This window comes from Halichoeres trimaculatus, unplaced genomic scaffold (genome assembly GCF_033239565.1).
Source record: "Halichoeres trimaculatus isolate MK-OKI-2021-1 unplaced genomic scaffold, fHalTri1.1 fHalTri1_scaffold_13, whole genome shotgun sequence".
In the NCBI taxonomy this organism is placed as follows: domain Eukaryota; kingdom Metazoa; phylum Chordata; class Actinopteri; order Labriformes; family Labridae; genus Halichoeres; species Halichoeres trimaculatus.
In genome coordinates this window covers 32436803-32455283 of record NW_027437191.1, presented here as the reverse complement: position 1 = coordinate 32455283, position 18481 = coordinate 32436803, and the positions used below count along the sequence as shown (strand labels likewise).

Here is an 18481-nt window from a genome sequence, read left to right as displayed (position 1 = left end):
TTTTTAAATTGTGGTCCTTTTTTATTTTACATACATACATATATATATATATATATATATATATATATATATATATATATATATATATATATATATATATATATATATATATATATATATATATACATACATATATATATACATATATACATATATATATATATATATATATATATATATATATATATATATATATATATTTATATATATGAACCAGGGAGAGTTGACAGTTAAACTGTTTTATTTTGCACCTTAGTTTATATAAAAAATAAAAGTTTTTAGTTTTATTTGCACTTTCATTCATTTTTCAGTCATCAGAGTGACTGTCCTGTCTTTGTTTAAAAATGTTTCAGAATCCCGTTGGGATCTCTTTTTAATCCTGTCTCATCCACTTTCCCTGTAGTCGCCCAAAGGCAAACTGTTGCTGAGTTTAGTTGTTCTGAAGCTTCTAGAGAAAAACTATTTACGATCTTTTGTTTGTGCTGAGGCCAGACGCTTCCCTGTGTTTGCGTTTCTGCGGCCCCGCAATGCAGAAACACGACAGTTTGACGGCTGCGCAGCATCTGCCTGCTGCTGAATGTTTGCAGGAGTCGGTCGGAAACAGGATCCCACATGAACCGAGCCACGCTCACTATAAAGATGCTGTCTTTCTCTTTCAGGAGGCTTTAAAGGACACTTTTCCCCCCTGACTCTTTTTTTTATTTTTTTCCTCAGGAAACCTCCCTCTCACTCACTCACTCACTCAACATTCTCCCACTTCTGCTGAAAGGGACAGACGGGTCACTATGTGCCTCAAATCTGCAAAAAAAGAAAGAAAAAAAGCTCCAGACGCGTAAGGCACCTTTAGTTTTTGGCAGAACCAACGCACGGGGTATCAACTCTGGGCAAACGCATTAGCGGACGGCGGGGAGAGCCAGCTGGAAACGGGTCGGAAACACTGAAGTCTCCGGCCAGAACCACAACTGATGAGACCAGCATCTCTAAACTTAGTGCGTCTGTATCTGCATAAACCAACACACACACACACACACACACACACACACACACACACACACACACAAACACACTCTTTACAAAGACAGAGGAAGGCACACACTCTTTCTCTGACGCTCACAGTTTTCTGACCGGAGCGTTAATGAGCGTAATGGTTCGCCCTCTGTGTGCTCACTGACAGTTTGATGAATGAGTAAACAAGATGCAGATTCAATATTAGCTTTACATTAACATCAGATCGCCGCTAACGCCGTCACGTATGGAGCGTCCGCCGACCCGTCCAGGAGCGGTTCAGGCTTCTGTCCGTATCATGACGCGAGGAGAGGATATGAGTCATGGCTGTGATCCTCCCACCAACGTGAACTCACCCTCTCACCCAGATGACTAAAAGGAGGCGCTGCGTTTGTGCTAAATGTCACTGGGAGGTGTGGGCATGAGGAGGCTTGGCCTGGCACCGGCTCTCTGGATCCAAAATCTAAATTAACTCCTGCACGCTGCGCCTCCACTGCAAACCATTGATCTTCCTGCTTCAGCTCTTGACAGGAAAGGTCAAAGGTCAGAGCAGAGAAAAGAGCAGAAAATCTCCAGCTTCAGTTCTCAAAATAGGAAAGTAAGAAAACCTGATGTCAGAAAAACTGATGTCAGATTTAGTAACTCTTTGGATGGTTCCAGTTTTTGCTGATTTATTATCTTAATTAACAGCATGTGAAATATTTAATTTTGGTGTCTCAACTTAAACTTTATTTAAAGAGCTCATTCAAAACAACAAAAGTTGACCAAAGTGCTGTACAGACTAAAAGCAGCACAAATAACAAGATACATAAAACCAGAGCAAACATAAATTGAAAAAAAAAAACAGAATGAAATAAATTTAAATTTCATGGTGAGTCTCAGGCACCCCTTTACTTTCAATCAAGTCCTCACATGATAAAAGCTTTTTTTGACAACTGAGCAAACCTGGTGTTCAAATATCAGCCTGTCTTCAAAAACTACTCCAGGATCCCTCACAGTAGACCCTGGTGTGAGGAGGCCTAGAAAACCAGGTGAAAAAGTTTGCAGGACCACAACCAAACATTGAGACTTCCTTCATTCAAGTGAAGAAAGTTTGCGCTCATCCAGGACTTAACATCCTTGAAGCATTCGAGCAGGGTCCTTATGGATTTTACAGTCAAAGACAGGTAGATTTGAACATCATCAGCATAACAATGCAAAGAAAATGTGTGCTTCTTAAAAATCAATGGGAGTGTACAGAGTAAGAAGAGAATGGGCCCAAGGCTGGAGCCCTGGGGGACTCTAGAGGTGAGAGGTGCTGAGGATGAAGTGAGTTCACAGTCGTAACAATTCAGAATAAGAGGAAAACGGAGTCTGAAGGCTGATTTATGCTAGATGCGTTGGCGGGATCCGCGGAGCTTTGTGTGGATGAATGACATTATTTTCGTACCTACACCTCCTTGCGCAGTCCCTGTCACGCGGAAACTTTTCGCACCGCACACACTCGACGTTTGTGCGGACAAATGGCAAAAGAACAGGATCTCTTAGAGGTCGAAGTGCAGAAATACAGGCATCTGTACGACTCTTCACACAGAGATCACCGTGACAACCGAGTGGTAAATAATTCATGTCGTGAAATTTCGGCCACTCTCCAGGACAGATATGTCATGTTGTAAACAAAGGCAAACTTCTTTGACTCTTGTTTAGTACTCTGGTGGATGTACGTTTGTGACACACCGCCCCCTGCAGTTTGGGAATGGACACCAATGGACGCTGTGCAGGGTGTTAAAAAGCATAAACGACTCACAAGTTCTCTTGTGCGTCTGATTCCTGTGTGTCACGTTTGCACGGAAAGCATATCATCACCCTTAAAGTGATACCCCGGGATGGAACAAGTTGGGTCCTATCACAAGGTTTAGGGCAGAAATTACCCCTACAGCAGTGTTTTTGTGCAGCAGAAGCCCAGAGCGCTCACACCACACACCCCCTCCCTGCTCCTCTGCCAGTTTCCTCTGCACTCAGACGGGGCCATATTTTACTTGACCAAAAAAACAAATAAACGGACTTCCACCGAAAAAATCTGATATCGGTCTGCATTCACTCTTTATTTAGAGAATTTTCAGTGCGTTACTTTCACACAAAAACACCGCTAAATAAGGCTCTACCTGCGTTTGTTTATATCAGGCACGCCGCGCGCGGACTGATACACTAAGCGGCGAGCGCCTTGTAGAGCTGTGGCTCTGCAGCGGAGGTAGCGCCGTTTTACGACACGATGAGAACTCGAGACTTATTTAGCGGTGTTTTTGTGTGAAAGTAACACGCTGAAAATTCTCTAAATAAAGCGTGAATGCAGACCGATATCAGATTTTTTCAGTGGGAGTCCGTTTATTTGTGTTTTGGGTCAAGTAAAATATGGCCCCGTCTGAGTGCAGAGGAAACCAGCAGAGGAGCAGGGAGGGGGTGTTTGGTGCGAGCGCTCTGGGCTTCTGCTGCACAAAAACACTGCTGTAGGGGTAATTTCTGCCCTAAACCTTGTGATAGAACCCAACTTGTTCCATCCCGGAGTATCACTTTAAGGTGCTGTTTACACGACAACTGTTTTAGGCTGAAATGTAAAAGTATTGTGGCATTTCGCCTCACGTTAACACGGAAACAGTGCTGTAGCCAATCTGAAACGCAAACTTTTGAAAACAGCCTCCAGAGTGATTTTTTTTCTGAAATGCTGCTGACACTGTTGTTGTGTAAACAGTAGGGATGTGACGATACACTTTGCTCAGGAGACGAGATGAGACCATATTTTCACACTGCTTTTAGGATACAAAAATGAAAAAACCTATGACTGGACAAACAAACTTTTTTATTGCACAGTCACAAAACAGTGCATTTTGATTTTCTTTTATAACTTACACCCATGCATGACCCAAGGATGAGCTTTTAACTCATCGTCGAGTCATTCCTCAGTTGTAACCGATGATTTGTGCATATTTTTGGGTCTAGAAACCAGTCCACACATTTGTAGATTGGCATGCATTTTTAAATATTTTACACATTTATGTTTTAGTTCACGTGGATTCATTTACACAAACACAATTTTGCTGCAGTAATAGCTCCATACAGACCTTACTTTTGCATTTTCCGCAGCATGACCGACATGTTGGAAAGAATATTTACAAGAAACAGGATGAGATTTTTATTTCTATGACGTGTGTAATGGACAAAATCAGCAGATCAGAGAAAAGTCGGTGCCTTTGTCTCAAAACTGACGCACACTGAAAGTTTCCCACAGGAGCTTTTATTTGTCAGGTGATACGCAAATTAAAGAGAAACAAAACCCGACTTCCACTGCTGTTAACTTTCAAACACAGGAACCCAGATCCTCCAGCCCAGGCTTTGTGTCTGAGCGTTCCTGCCAGCGTTGGAGGTTTTCTCTGGAACTACACTTTAGAGTCATGTTCACAGCACAGCCCACTAAATCCACCCCGCAGCCACTGGAAAATCTTTGATTTAAGTCGTTTATTTGTGTTTTTAAGAAGCTGAAACACTTCAGGGGTTAGCGGAAAAACACACATGAGGAAGATTACTGTGCTTCCTCACTGAATCTGTGCCGTTTCGATCGGCTATTCGAAAACTTCACCCTGGCATTCCCGCTGGCACATGCCGGCACGTCCCGGTGTCTGAGAGGCTGCGGTTTCTTAAACGAGAGCAAAGCCAACACTCGTGTCCTTGAGATATTTCAGGAAATAATAAAAAGAGATCCCCTGTTCCTGAGCCGTGTTCTCACACTGAATGAAAGACAAACACTGAATGAGCTCCTGATGCTTTTTTTTTCTCCTGCTCGCTGTGACCGTGGAGTTAATGTGCAAAATATGGATCCATTCAGGCTTTTCCCACCTCCTCCTACACGCTGAGATCCTCATACCTGCAGGACACCAGGGAGCGTCCTGACACCAGCTGCTGTTTTTCTCTGGCTCATCAAATGGAAGTTCATCATTTTGGCCTTTTGTATTTCCTAACGATAATGGAAGCATTAAGTACGAGCCTCAGAAGTGAAATCTAAAAAAATTGAAAATAGGCTTAACAATACTAGGATTTAAACTCCATTTATTTTAAATTTCCCAGATGCAAGAAGCAAATTGAAACGATTAAGTGCAAAGAGTATAACTTATTAAAAAAATGAAAACAGACGCTGGAGAGTGATTTTTGATTACTTGCGCAAATTTTAAGCTCTAATAACCACCATTAGTCATGAGTTAGAGCAAGAGTCAGAAAACAGATCTGCTTTAAACCATGCATGAAATGATTGGAAGTTTTAAAATGAAGGTGTTTTCCTCTAAAGGATCCTCTTCATCAGCTCAGTCTTCTTCATTAACTTAAAGAGCAACAGGGAGTTGGTGCGAAGCCCCTGGTTGTTCACGAACCAACGCCTTCTATATCCGACTGTCACGTACCTGTTCATGTTTGGTGAGGCGTGTTTTGTTGTGGATGTCTGAGGAGATCAGGTTGAACTGGTGTTTCTCTGCCAGTAATCTCAGGAGGATGACCACCGTCCGGCTCCCGCACTTCCCCACGCGGTTGTAGACCACCTGGGAGGGGAATGGGAGCACCTGCAAACAAACACAGGAACAAAAACCCTTGAGTCAAGGCAATGTTTGCCAGGAACAAAGCATCGGTATCGTAATGTTTCAAATGTGAAAGTGTGGAGGATTTTTGTCTAAAAAATTTAACGATGGGACAGTTCAGTTGCAGCGATCTGACCAGCCCATCTCCACTATGGACAAGACCATACAATTCCCAACCCTTTGCCCCCTTGTAGAGTCTAACGACCATTGGACCTGAGCTTGTAGTACAAGACTGCCGTGTAAAGAGAAAAGTTAAATAAGATCCAGAAGACAAAAAGGATTGACTTAACAGTCTTTAATGCCCCCTAAAGGCAGTTTGGTTGACAACAGAAGTTTAACTATACATTCACGAAACCCTGACTATCCTTTACCTTTGCCTGCCCACTCAGAACACTCAGAAACAGGAAACCATCGTAAACCTTCCAAATATACATCCAAAGACAAAAGCATCTGTTGCCCAAAGAAAGTCAGCCAATCTCCATCTGGGACAGAAAAGACGCCTAACACCAGGGTATGTAAGAAGCTGCCTCACCCTTGCTTAGCAGTTGATTCCCTGCAGACCTGTCAAATCACTTTGGTCAAATTTGCCTACTTTGAATAAAGTTTTGGACTCAAGCTGGCTGAACTCTCCTCCTTCATCAAGATAGCAGCAGGGCTTTAGATGACTAAGCTAGCAAACAGTTAGCCAGGGGGAACTCAGGGTCCATTCAGACCCCACCTGCAAGAGACATCGGGCCCGGAATCCGTCTTCAAGAAAAGATACTACAAAAGGTACCCATCCCTATCCAAGAATCCTTTAAACTGGACTGAGGTGTAGTAGAAAACTGTCCTGTGATCCAGTGGTGACACTCTTTTTGGAAATCATGGACTTCAAGTTCTCCACTCTAAAAAAAGGAAGGGACCACCTGGCTTGTTGTTAGCACACAGATCAAAATCTGTGATTGGATGAGGATACTGAGTACCAATGGCTTGGGTAGATAACACCTTGGAGGGTACATTAAAGCTAAAAGATACTAGGAATGGGATTTTAGCTTTTAGCAACATAACTTGAACACACGCAGCATTGCAAGTGTGACCAAGCTTTTTGTCCCAACCCTAACTCAAGATATTAGGTAGGAAAATAAACAGGGTACAAACTTCAGCAACGACTTTGGGACACCGAGCCAGATTTCAGCAGGAACAACTGTTTTATGACAGCTACGGCAACTCCCCAGGAACATGCTATTATACCATAGGCAAAAGCACAACAAATGCAGAACCATTTGCTGCACCTGACACATGTCAGTCAAGAAAGTCAGGCATTGAACTTTCACATCTTTGAGTAACTAGGTCAATGCTTAACCACAGGCACTCAAAGCACAAGAGGAAAACAGCGGAGACAGGAAGTCTCACAACACATCAGTTGCTAGCCCTGTTACCACATGTTATGATGAAACCAGAGCGGAGAAGCTAAGCCTGCTAATAACCAAAATGCTAACTAGAGACATGCTCCCATGAAGCTTTGTGGAAGGTGAAGGCCTCAGAGAGCTGATGGCTGAGCCGGTGTAAAAGCCACTGCCCTTGAAAACAACATCAACAAGAGTGGAAAACATATACCTAAAGACTTTGATTACAGTCCCACAGACTTTATTTTTGTTTATGGGTAAAAAAAAGAAATCATCTGCAAGTATTTGCATATTTGAGTATTTAGAGTATCTTAAAAAACTGCTTTTTTAAAGATGAACCTTAGGGACAACTCCAAACTATTCACTGCACATGGCAGATCATTATTGCTCTGTAGTAGAAGTCTCCGCATGGTAACCTGGCCTGTCTGTACATTCAACCTGTTACCCATTAAAAAAGCATTTGGCATCATGACGTGACAAGTATGAAAAAAGAGAACTGTTGAGCCACTGGAATCATATACTGGCAAAAAATTGCACATTTTACTCTCACAACACCAGAAACTGGTCCCTTTGCTTCCTGAATGGTGACAGTGTCGACACTAAATATTGAACTTGCCTCATCCCAATTATTTCGGAACAAGTGGCTCGAATCAAATTAAAAAGTTTCCTGAAACTTTTTGTTTCAATTTTTAATAAGTTGTGTTTGCACTTCAATTAAATATATGCTTTAAAGGATTTGCAGACTATGAAATTCTGTTTTATCAAGGTTTTTACACAGTGTCACTTTTTTCAAATCAGAATTGGATTATAGCAGAAGCAGGGGTGTTTTGAAAAACAACAGAAAAAAAAAGATCAAAGCGTGAAAAGTGATACAAGGAAGGGAAAACAACAAGTCAAACGACAGAAATTCATCAGACGCTGGCTGGATTCTCTTCCCTCATTTTCTCTGACCTTTAACCCCTGTTTCTCACATGCACTCTCCCTGAGGCTGGACTCAATTGACCTCGCAACATATTCTCTTTCAGCTCCGAAACAGCCGCACGCACGCACGAATCTGACTGCTTTCATCTTCTCCCCTCACATGCTTTTTTCCTCTGCTGAGCCCAATGAGTCAGAGATTCGGCCGATTTCTCTGCAAAGCGATACTGACACAGCTTACACACATACACACACTCAAGCTAAAGCATGCGCACATTGGAACCACATGACTCACCAATTAAACAAGCAGCTCAGCCATGAATCGGAGACACAAATGAGGTGGATGTGAGAGTGTGTAAATGGTGGTTTCTCTTGCAGAAAGGAGGAAGTTTCTGGCCGTCGTGTACTGAACTTAAAACTCATTTTAGCACCCGGGTAGCAAGAATGCACTAATTTGGCAATTATCCCTGAGGGCCCCCGGGGTTTACACAAGGAGCCCCTGAAGAATGAATGCAATCTGAGGGAATTCACCAGAAAGACGTGGAGTGACAGGGCCACTCAAAGGAGTTCACCTGAACCACATCAATAACTTTCTAAAGTCAGAGGAATAATGTAAAATCAAGAAAATTAAAGCTGCAAGTAGTGTTGGTCAGATTCTTGCACTGTCTCCGTCCCTTCCTGCTAGTTTCACCTTCACTGTTAAGGTTTTTATCACTTTATAATATGTGTGTGTTTGTCACATTCCGTTTTCCCGCCTTCAGTGAGTCACATGACCAGCTGCACGGAACTCTCAATCAGTGTGACATCATCACTAACTGCTGCCCTCTCAGGAGTGAAACTGACTGAAGTTTTAGAAACAACTCCTCATAAATGCCACAATTTTGTCCAAATCTCTCTCAAAATTACATATTTTAGTAGTAAATTTCGTCAGGAATCCACCCAATGCGTATTTAAAGCTGTACCACTTTTACTATTTTGTGTAGAGGCCTAACTGCCACAGCTTGTGTGGAGCCAACTCCTCCTCCCCCATTCATTCTAATAGGGATAGCTGAAACTGCTTCTTTGGAGTTCACCAACTTTGAAAGCTTGCCATTCAAAAACCATTTAAGAAAAAACAAATTCCTATATCACATTCGTAAAGCGTGACCCACTCTGTCATCTGAGCAAATTTCAAGCTGATATCATTAATGGCCTAGGAGAAGATCATTTTTATTTGAGGCCCTAAAAATTGGCTTAGTTTTGTTTTGAAAGGCAAATTGTCAGCTTCCTGTCTGAGAGGCCAGGGTTGTCTGCATATATTTTGTGAGTATCAATTAGACAAACAATTTGACGTTGGTCCGATCTCTCTACGACATTCCTGCTGCTATTGAGAGCTCTTTTAGTGTGCCTAGGTGGTGCTAAAGAGCACATTTTGGTATAACGGGGGCCAAATCTGAGGTGTATGCCAATTTTGGTGAGTTTTTAAGCACGTTTAGGAGTCAAATTAGAGCTGAGACTGGACAGAATAATAAGAAAGAAACAGATGAAATACAACAGTGAGGATCCTAATTACATGCCTTTATTTGAACTTCTCTTTTTAATTGTACATGTAAATCTTCAAGAGGGACTAGTTTACTGTTAAATGAGCTCACTTTAACAGCTTTAAAGCTGTACCACTTTTACTTTTTTGTGTAGAGGCCTAACTGCTGCGGCTTGTGTGGAGCTGGATCCTCCTCTCCCATTCATTGTAATAGGGGGAGGAGGATCCAGCTTCTTTGGGGTTCGCCCTCTTTTAAGGCTTGCCATTCAAAAACCATTTGAGAAAAAACAAATTCCTATATCACTTTTGTAAAGCAGGGCCCACTTTGTCATTTGAGCAGATTTCATGCTGATACCATTTATGGCCTTGGAGAAGGTCATTTCTGTTTGAGGCCCAAAAAACTGGCTTGATTTTCTTTTGAAAGGCAAATTGCCAGCTTCCTGTCTGAGATGGGTCAGGGGTGTCTGCATGCTATTTGTGCATCTCAACTAAACGAACATTTTGACGTTTGTTTGATCTCTCTACGACATTCCTGCTGCTATTGAGAGCTGTTTTAGTGTGCCTAGGTGGTGCTAGAGAGCACATTTTGGTATAAAGGGGGCCAAATCTGAGGTGTACAGGCCTTTATTTGCACTTCTCTTTTTAATTGTACATGTTCATCTTCATAAGGGACCAGTTAACTATTAAATGAGCTCATTTTAACAACTTTCCTGTTTTTCTTAAGCCTGGCTCTCCCTTGTTTTTGTCTCCAGTGTGGCTTGAAGTCATTATTCATCTTTAGTTAATATCAGTCTTCTTTATCTCTGTGACTGCAGATAGCACAAAGCTCAGCAGGGCCCCCAACACACACACACACACCAGACACACACACTTCCAGATTTTGTCTCTTCTCCTCCAAAAGCAGCAGCAGTAAAAGCAGCGAGACTCATTCCGAATGCCAGCAGTCCAAGCATAACAGCATTAAAGGAGACAGCATGACGGACAGAAAACAAGCACAGAAGAGACAAAGGAAGAAAAAGAGAAGAAGAAGAAGGAGGGATGGGAATATTCAAAAGAGGAAGCAGCCTGATGACAGAGCATTTCCTCCAGAATATTTCCCGGAATCAGCGTTTTAGTGGCCGTCATGTGTGATTAATCCAGTCTGATGTTATATCAGAGGAGGATGTACGGGAACATTTGCTGAAGGATGAAGGGTAAACTGGAAAAACACTTCATTGGTGATGCTTGAACGAGCTGAGACATGCTTTATTGACAGGCGTGCGTAAGCTTGTGTCACTTCCTGTAATAACCACCTTACACCAGATACTCTTTCGTAACATGGATAAAAACAAGGATCAAAGTCTTTCATCAGCTAAATTCATTCAGCCATGAGGCATCAACTATTGACCAATAACTCAATGTGGGGAAAGGAGTCAGCAATTTTGAAAACTGAGAGCATTAACCTGAACAGGAAGGAGGTTATACACATCCTCATCAGTTTTATCTATGTTATTGGAGGGAAAATTGATGGTGTAAAGATTGGTTGACTTGTCAAAATACAATTCAGACAATACAAAACGACAAATGACGAAACCATAAGTCCTGGTATACGCTGTGTTTTGACAAAAGAATTGGCTAATGGTAAGAGTAGCTAAAAAGTCCCTCTGTTCTTCACACTTGTGTTTTCTTGAGAAGACACTACTTCTATATATAACAAATTAAGAAAGCCAAAATTCCCTCTTGTCTTTGTAAGTTGATCATAAGTTAGCATGTGTTAGCATTTCCAGCTTAGCGACTGCCTATTTCAGACAATATACCTACACTTAAGAAACAAGTGGGTAATATTGCTGACACCACAGCAAGTTTTAACACAGTACTTAAAGCTCCTATTAAGAAAATGTATCTGTGTTGATTTTGGCGCCCTCTCGTGGATAGTGTGATATCTTCTTTTGCTAGACTTGTCCTGTAAATGTTTTTTTTGGACAAAAAATACATCCCCTTGTCTTTAAGAGTCGAAAACTTTACTCAAAATATCTGTTTTTTCAGTGCCGCCAATTATCTTGATTGACACCCACCCCCTGGTGGCGGTTCAGGCATAAAATTTGTAACAATATAGAGATTTTAACATTACTAGTGATAGTCTAATTTGCTTCTTAAGGTTATAAAGCGGCTCTACTGTTAATTTCAGGCTGTTTCATAACTGTATAAAAACTTCTCACAGCAGCTTTAACATGCCCTTAAAACTAGTGGCATAGCATGGTGCGCAAAGGTGGACAAGACCTATGCAACAGTCCTTACACTCTCCAGGTTTTGCCCTTTATCGACGGTTCTATCTTCAAGGTAGGGTCTGCAGGATTTTACTAAAAAATTAAAAGTCAACCTTTACCGGAATAATCCTGCTCAATCGTCACTTCTGGGCCTTTATACGTGTGTGTCAGTGTCTGTGTCTGCCTCAGACCCCTTCCTCTGCCTGGATGTTGATGTTTTGGCTGTTTTGAGGCGTTTCTGGGTGAAGAGTTAAGAGTGGTTACCTCAGCCAATCACAGAGCGTACAGTATGCAAGAGACTTTGCATGTTGATTGGCAAGTGGAAGATGCTAACCCGATAGCGGACGTAGCATGGATAAAGAAAAACAAGCAGGTGAAGCTTGGCTCAACTTTCACTCGCTTTCAGGAACTTGGAGAGGAGCACGGGATGAAGAGCAATGCGAGTTAGCTTTTTGCTAACCAGGTATGTGTCAAATACCTGTGATTAGCTTGCGCTAACGTGTTGAGTCAGGTGCACAGCTCTCCTATGTAAAAACATGATGCTACAGGTGATTGCTGGGATAGTGAGTATGTTCAGATAGTCACAGTTGGAGGCTGTGGGTGTGTGCTGCAGCTGGCACTGAGCCAAGGGGGAGGAGCCTAGTTTGAATGTTGCGGCATAAATAGGCATAAATAGGCATAAATAGGCATAAATATCCAAGAAACTAATGGAAAATTTCCCCCAATAGCGCCATCTAGCTGGTATTTGAAAATAAAAAATAACTGGCTGGATAAGTTGGCAATTAAGATAAGGTGAAAAAAACACGTTGTGTTTAAAAGGAAACTCATTTGAGCAAACAGGGCCTGGTTCTTTTGGATGGCGCCCCAACATTCCTCCATGTTTTCAAACAGACTTCTCAGCTTATCACAATACAAATGATCTGGATAAAATACATGCAGTGTTTTTGCAGCACCCCATTTCCCCGCTGATATGATGACAAATGACTGTGTCAGACCTCTAACAGCCTGCTGTTGTATAACAGAAGAACAACACCACAGATGCTATCAGAAGTCCAAAGCTAATGTTCAACACTGTCAGCGCTGAAAGGCCAAACTCTCACACTGAGCCGCCGTCAATTTCTCTCTGCAGGTTTCTGATGGATGCTGGAAGAAAAGGTACCAGGAAGGGACTCTGCCGACAGTCGATCCTCGCTGTGGAGAATGATTTCTGTCAAAGTTTTGTTGTTTTTTACTTTAAATGTGAGAGGTTTTGGCTCTCCTGCTCTCCAGATCTGGTGCCGTCTCAGAGGAGATGAGTCCAGCCCTTTTCCTCTCTCATGCTCTGTTGTTTTCACTTTCTCAGTGTTCTTTCTTTTCTCACACTCTGCCCACACACTGGCACCAAAACCTTCACACACTTCATGCTGTTTTTGAGAGATTATTGGAAGAGACATCGGGTGAACAAACACATACTGACCACAAACACCTCTTTCTCCAAAAGGTCAGCAGACGCCGGGATGGTGAGATCTCACAGGCAGATCCTTCAGGGTGTCATGGCGAAGAGAAGTGGAGAGGTTTCTGAATCACATGGCTGGGTACCAACCAGGAGAGGCTGGCTAACCCTAAACATTAGCTACTGACTTTGACTGATTTCATATGTCATCATTTCCGTCAAGCTAAGACTGATCTTTCACTTAAAGCTGAGGTTGGCAGCAGGTCAGCATGTGCACGCAGAAAACTGAGGTTCTGGTGGACGTGGGGATAGATTAGGAATCAAGTGGAAAGCAGGATGTAAATGAGAGCGTATGGAAAAACCACGCAGCTCTCTGAATAGAGTTATGGGTCTTTATGTGAAGGGAAGCATGTCAGGATTGGCCCCCTGACATGCTCACATGTGTAGAATGTGTTTTCCAAATTCACTGAGTGCTTTTCCAGCATGTTTTCACCTAATTCATGCAAGGGATGGATCAATTTGATTTTTTTTTTTCTAAAAATACATATGCAGTTATTTTGTACTTTTAAGAAAAGTCTTTAAGGCAATGGTTTGTATGTTTTTTAAATTTGAAACAACTTTCAAAAAGCAGAAACACCTTTGGAGAGTTTCATAAGTAATGATAGAAAAGTTTTGATGATGTAGTAACCTCATGGTTTAAATATTTAATGAAACCAGTAGAAAACAAAGGCACTTAAAGTTTTTGTGTCTAGTCCATTAAGCCTGAGAGGCTGTTGGTTAAACACGTAAAGCTTTCTGATCCGTATCTCTTCCACACATTAAAATCGTTAGCAGTGCTGCTGGAGAGATTACTGTCTCCCATTTCCTCTCAAGCACTGGAAATCAATTTATCTTAATTCATATAAACAGCTGCAGAGAGACTTCCTCCATCCGTCTCCAGTTTAAAAGGATGCATCATTAATAACGTGAACGACTTCAGTGTTTTGGGTATTTCTTGGCTGTAGTCTCCAGCTAAGCGCTCACTTTGTTTACCTTTCTGATTGAATCTTGTTTTAAATCTTTGGAGCGGGAGTAGAGGGTTGAACACATTGTAAATTCACACCATGTGAGTTGCTAAATTTGTGATGCTAGGCTACGATAGCTGCGGTAGACGTTAGGTCCAGGAGCTCAGGCATAGTGTAAAGAAGTGTTTCTCAGTTTTTTTCCAACCAAGGACCGTTTACCCCTCCAGAAAAATCCTGCGGACCACCACGAGCTAAACAACCCCAGAACAACACCCCACAACTTGCTAGAGCTGCAACTAACGATTGTTTTTAAAATGGAGTGATACGCCACTTATTTTTACGATTTAAACACATACATTATATTTCTTCAATTCATTGATTCAGAACAAGTATTTTTCACAATTACAGTGACTAGAGTAAAAAAAGTACACTTAGTCCCTCATGGTATTCTATTTTTCTTTATTTTTTTTTAGAATGAGGGAGGAAATGAACCTGAAAATCTGAGTATAACTACATTACTGATATATTATTCCATAATCTTAAAATTCCCAGTATTCAAATACTTCTTATAACCTATTCTTTCATTCTTTCCGAAAAATAAAACAGATTGGCTCCCAATCATGAGCCGGCTCCTGCCATTCACTTTGAAGACCGACACATCACTAATTAACGTCTATAGATGCCAATCCAATTGCAACATTTACTGCGACAATGGAAGAAAATTGAGTTTTCAGGGCAGGTCTGGCAGAGCTTGTCAATCAAAATCCTGCTCGTAAACTACTGTGAGTGAGAGCGGTGCGCTCTTTGGACGAGAGCTCAGCATGGATATGAGGAGAAGATGAGAGATAACAGAGACATAGCGAGACGCTGCAAATCAGAAAAGTTCAGGCAGCTCACGCTCCAACTGAGGACGTGTCAAGGTAGTTCAGAGAGAAAGAGCGGCGCCATCACGAGAAAAGACGACAGATCATGGAGAGGATCAAAAGATGGAGCGCCCGAGATGAACAGGATCAAAAAGAGTCTGATTTGTCTGCTTTTTGGATCAAAGCAGAAAGAGAGACATAAAAGAAGAGAGCCCACTCTTCTTAGGTAGTTTTTGTGTTTACATGGTCAGAGAAAACAAGATTAATTGGGTCTTGAAAGATCATTCAATATGCTCTGGAAAAGCCAAACACCTTTCCCTCACAGTGGTCACAAGCTTTAGAAATCATGGTATAGAAACTTCTAACTAGCTGCTGCTGGTCTCATTTGGTTTGGTGGGTCATAAAACGACATCACTGTTAATTTCAGTCTGTTTCATCGTCGGCCAAAAAAGACTCAAAGGGGCTTTAAAGCCAAACTCTGATTAAATTATTTATGCGATAAAAGTGTTTTTTAAGCCCTGCATTGTGTCTGCAGCTCTCCCTGCCAGGCTGTGCGGAGCCTTAACGAGCTCCAGCAGACACAGAAAAGGGCAAATTATAAACCCTTCATAATGTCTGCCTTTGATACTCTCTAACAGCAGGAATTACAAGACAACTCGGAGACAATGCGTTCAAAAGCCTCAGCACACTTTGAGCAAATTGGTCTTTCATGAAGTCCTTAGGAGACTTAAGCTCGCATTAAAAATCCTAATTTTCTGTTTTAAAGAGAGCTCAAGCTTTGTGTTGGTGTGGTAATGTTAATAATCAGAAGGGTTTGAATTGGCCTCGGGACACTGTCAAGCTGTTTCTCTCAGTATCCAATGGGAAATAATGGGAATCCTTGTGATTTATAACACATTATTACCACTACAGCTCCACAGGCTCATGCTGTGTTAGCAGTTTGGAAACAGATTGACTGAGTTTAAAGCAAAATGTCACCATGAGCCTGTCATAAGTAGGAGTTTAAAGAGGGGGCATTCTGTCTTCACATGTTGGAAACATGGATACACAATAACAATAAGGGATGTTTGATCAGAATATGTGCAGATTTTTGAACTGCTACATGCTCATATATTTTAGAAAATCCTGGATCTGTCTGAAAACTGTTTTAAAAGGGGCTGTCCTAAACAAAAATGGGTATTGAGTAAGTATTTGTTGAAACAAATGCCTTTATCGATTCCTCCTGTGAATTTTCTCGGTACAAAAAGTAGCTTAACAGGTTTTCAGAGTTGACTGAAGTAGGCCATCTAATGTCTCAAAGTGGTTATAGCAGTAATTTGAGTTGTTTGGAACCTTGTCGTAGTTATGAAGCCAGCCATGAGCCTGCACGTAACTTTTCTTTCATTTGCCTGTGAGGATTCTGACATTTGTGCCACATTTCCTGGTTAAGGGTCTTATTTTCTTTCTTTTCTTGTTCACTGTTTTTTTTTGTACCCACTCTTGTCTCTTGTTTCAGGTCCACTGACTCCCTGCTCTTCCGTGTCGCCACGGCCCCGCTTCTGTTTTTCCTCACTCCCTGTGTGTGTTTTTACCCAGTCTAATCACCCTTCTGTTCCAGTTTGTCTCCGTCTTTTTGACCTTGTCTCCGCCTAGAGTTTTGGATACTTCTTCCAGTGTGTTTGCTTGCCCAGTACCAACCTTGGACTGATTAAACCATTTTTAAACTCTTAACCTGTCCCCCGTGGTCCTGCTATTTGGGTCTCTACCTGATGTAACACAATTTGAAGTTTTCAGTGTCGTTCACAAAGACTAAAGGCTGTGTCATGCTTTCCGTGCAAACATGACACGCGGAAATGAGATGCACGAGATCCGCGCAAGGGAATGCGTGTGACATCCATTGGTGTCCATTCCCAAACTGCAGGGGGCGGTGTATCAGAAACGTACTTCTACCAGAGTACTAAACAAGTCAAAGAAGTTTGCTTTTGTTTACAACATGAAATATCTGTCTGTTCTTTTAATTGATACCTCTTCTCTGCCGAGAGTTGCCACAATTTCACGCCATGAATTATTTACCACTCGGTTGTCACGGTGATCTGTGTGAAGATCACCATCATACAGATACCTGTATCGCTGCACTTCAACCACTGGGAAATCCCCTCCTTCCGCTATCTTGTCTGCATGTCTCTGTCCGGCAGGTTAGAAATTTTCGAGAGTTCACAGCGTGGAAATTTTCCACGTTAAAGGGACATTACCAGGGGGCAGGGGTGCGAAAATGACATCATTTGTCCGCACAAAGCCACGGGGACCCCATGGACGCACCAAGCATAAATCAGCCTTTACTGTGACATGTTTCTTTGATGAAAGTTGAAATTCTGTTGTAAAAACAAAGATATACCAATGTATGCTAACCGCTAGCATATTAATTGATTTTACCATATATGTTAGCATCAAGCTGGCGCTATTTTGTTTATATTATTTTTGGTAAATAAGGAGATTCTTACCATGTTCAGTGTATTGAATAGGAATCTTGTGTGAGAAAGTAATAAACATTTTGTTTGCAAGTTTTCTTACAAAACTGTTAGCTAACTGCTTAGCTAAGATAGCTGCAGCAGACTAGTTGAAGTAAGGCCCGGCAGCTCTGGCACAATGTAAAGAACCAATGAGGGAATTTTTTAGCAAAAAGGTTGATGATATCAATAGATTAAACCATTTCTTATTGATTCTTAACAGTAAACACTTTTTGATTCCCATCCCTAGCTCTATAACTAGCATGAGATCTTTATGAGACTTGCTTTAATGATGAAGTCATCACATAGGGATCAGCTAAGTAGTTAGAATTTACTATTTCGTCCAAAGTGACTTACGTTTGTTGTGGAGTTGGGGGGGGATCTGCTGCTTTGGTCAAGGGCACCTCAACAGGGCTCATGTTGACACCTCTCCTGCTCGTAGCTCACCTTGTAGCTAGCCCCTGTGGAGCTACTGCTGCCCACATAATGGCTCACTACACATTTGAGGGGCAGGCTTCAAATACCAACTTCGCCACTTACTCTACCGCCAACAGGACTCTAGAAGGGTAGCCAATCAGAGGGAAGGGGGTTAATGGAGTGGGGAGCCTTAAAGAGACAGCAGCTAATATGAAGCATTTCAGACACAGGTTGAAATAAAGCTTTCTAAAACAGCAGTGTGAAGAAAAAAATATTTTTTTGAAGCTGTAAATCCTGTAAAGCTACTATGGGGGCACCAAAGGGACAGGTTAAAGTCTTAAAAACAGGCAAAATACCCCTTTAAAGGTGATGACTCTACTTTTAATTAAAGCTTGACTTTTTTGGAGTTCACCACAGTGCGTCCCATACAAACAACAGCCCACCTCTATCTGCACGACACATGCACTGTGGCCGTCTGGATCGGCTTACAGAGGCAAGAACAGGCTCCTCTCGGTAAACATATAACTCACAAACAAAACCCAGATGTGACCTGACCGTACAGCCGCTCACAAACAAACCAGTAACCCAGCTAGATTACACTAAGCTAC

At 41.8% G+C, this 18481-nt stretch overlaps 1 protein-coding gene across 2 annotated transcripts in view; it reads right to left on the bottom strand.

Annotated features, from left to right (window-relative positions):
• usta (uronyl 2-sulfotransferase a) overlaps positions 1-18481 on the bottom strand; it is a 105027-nt gene that overhangs the window by 26373 nt on the left and 60173 nt on the right. For both annotated transcript variants that reach the window (XM_074684608.1, XM_074684609.1), the window contains one exon: positions 5433-5588. In XM_074684608.1, coding sequence (XP_074540709.1) covers positions 5433-5588 — 156 coding nt within the window. The remainder of the gene's footprint in view (positions 1-5432; positions 5589-18481) is intronic.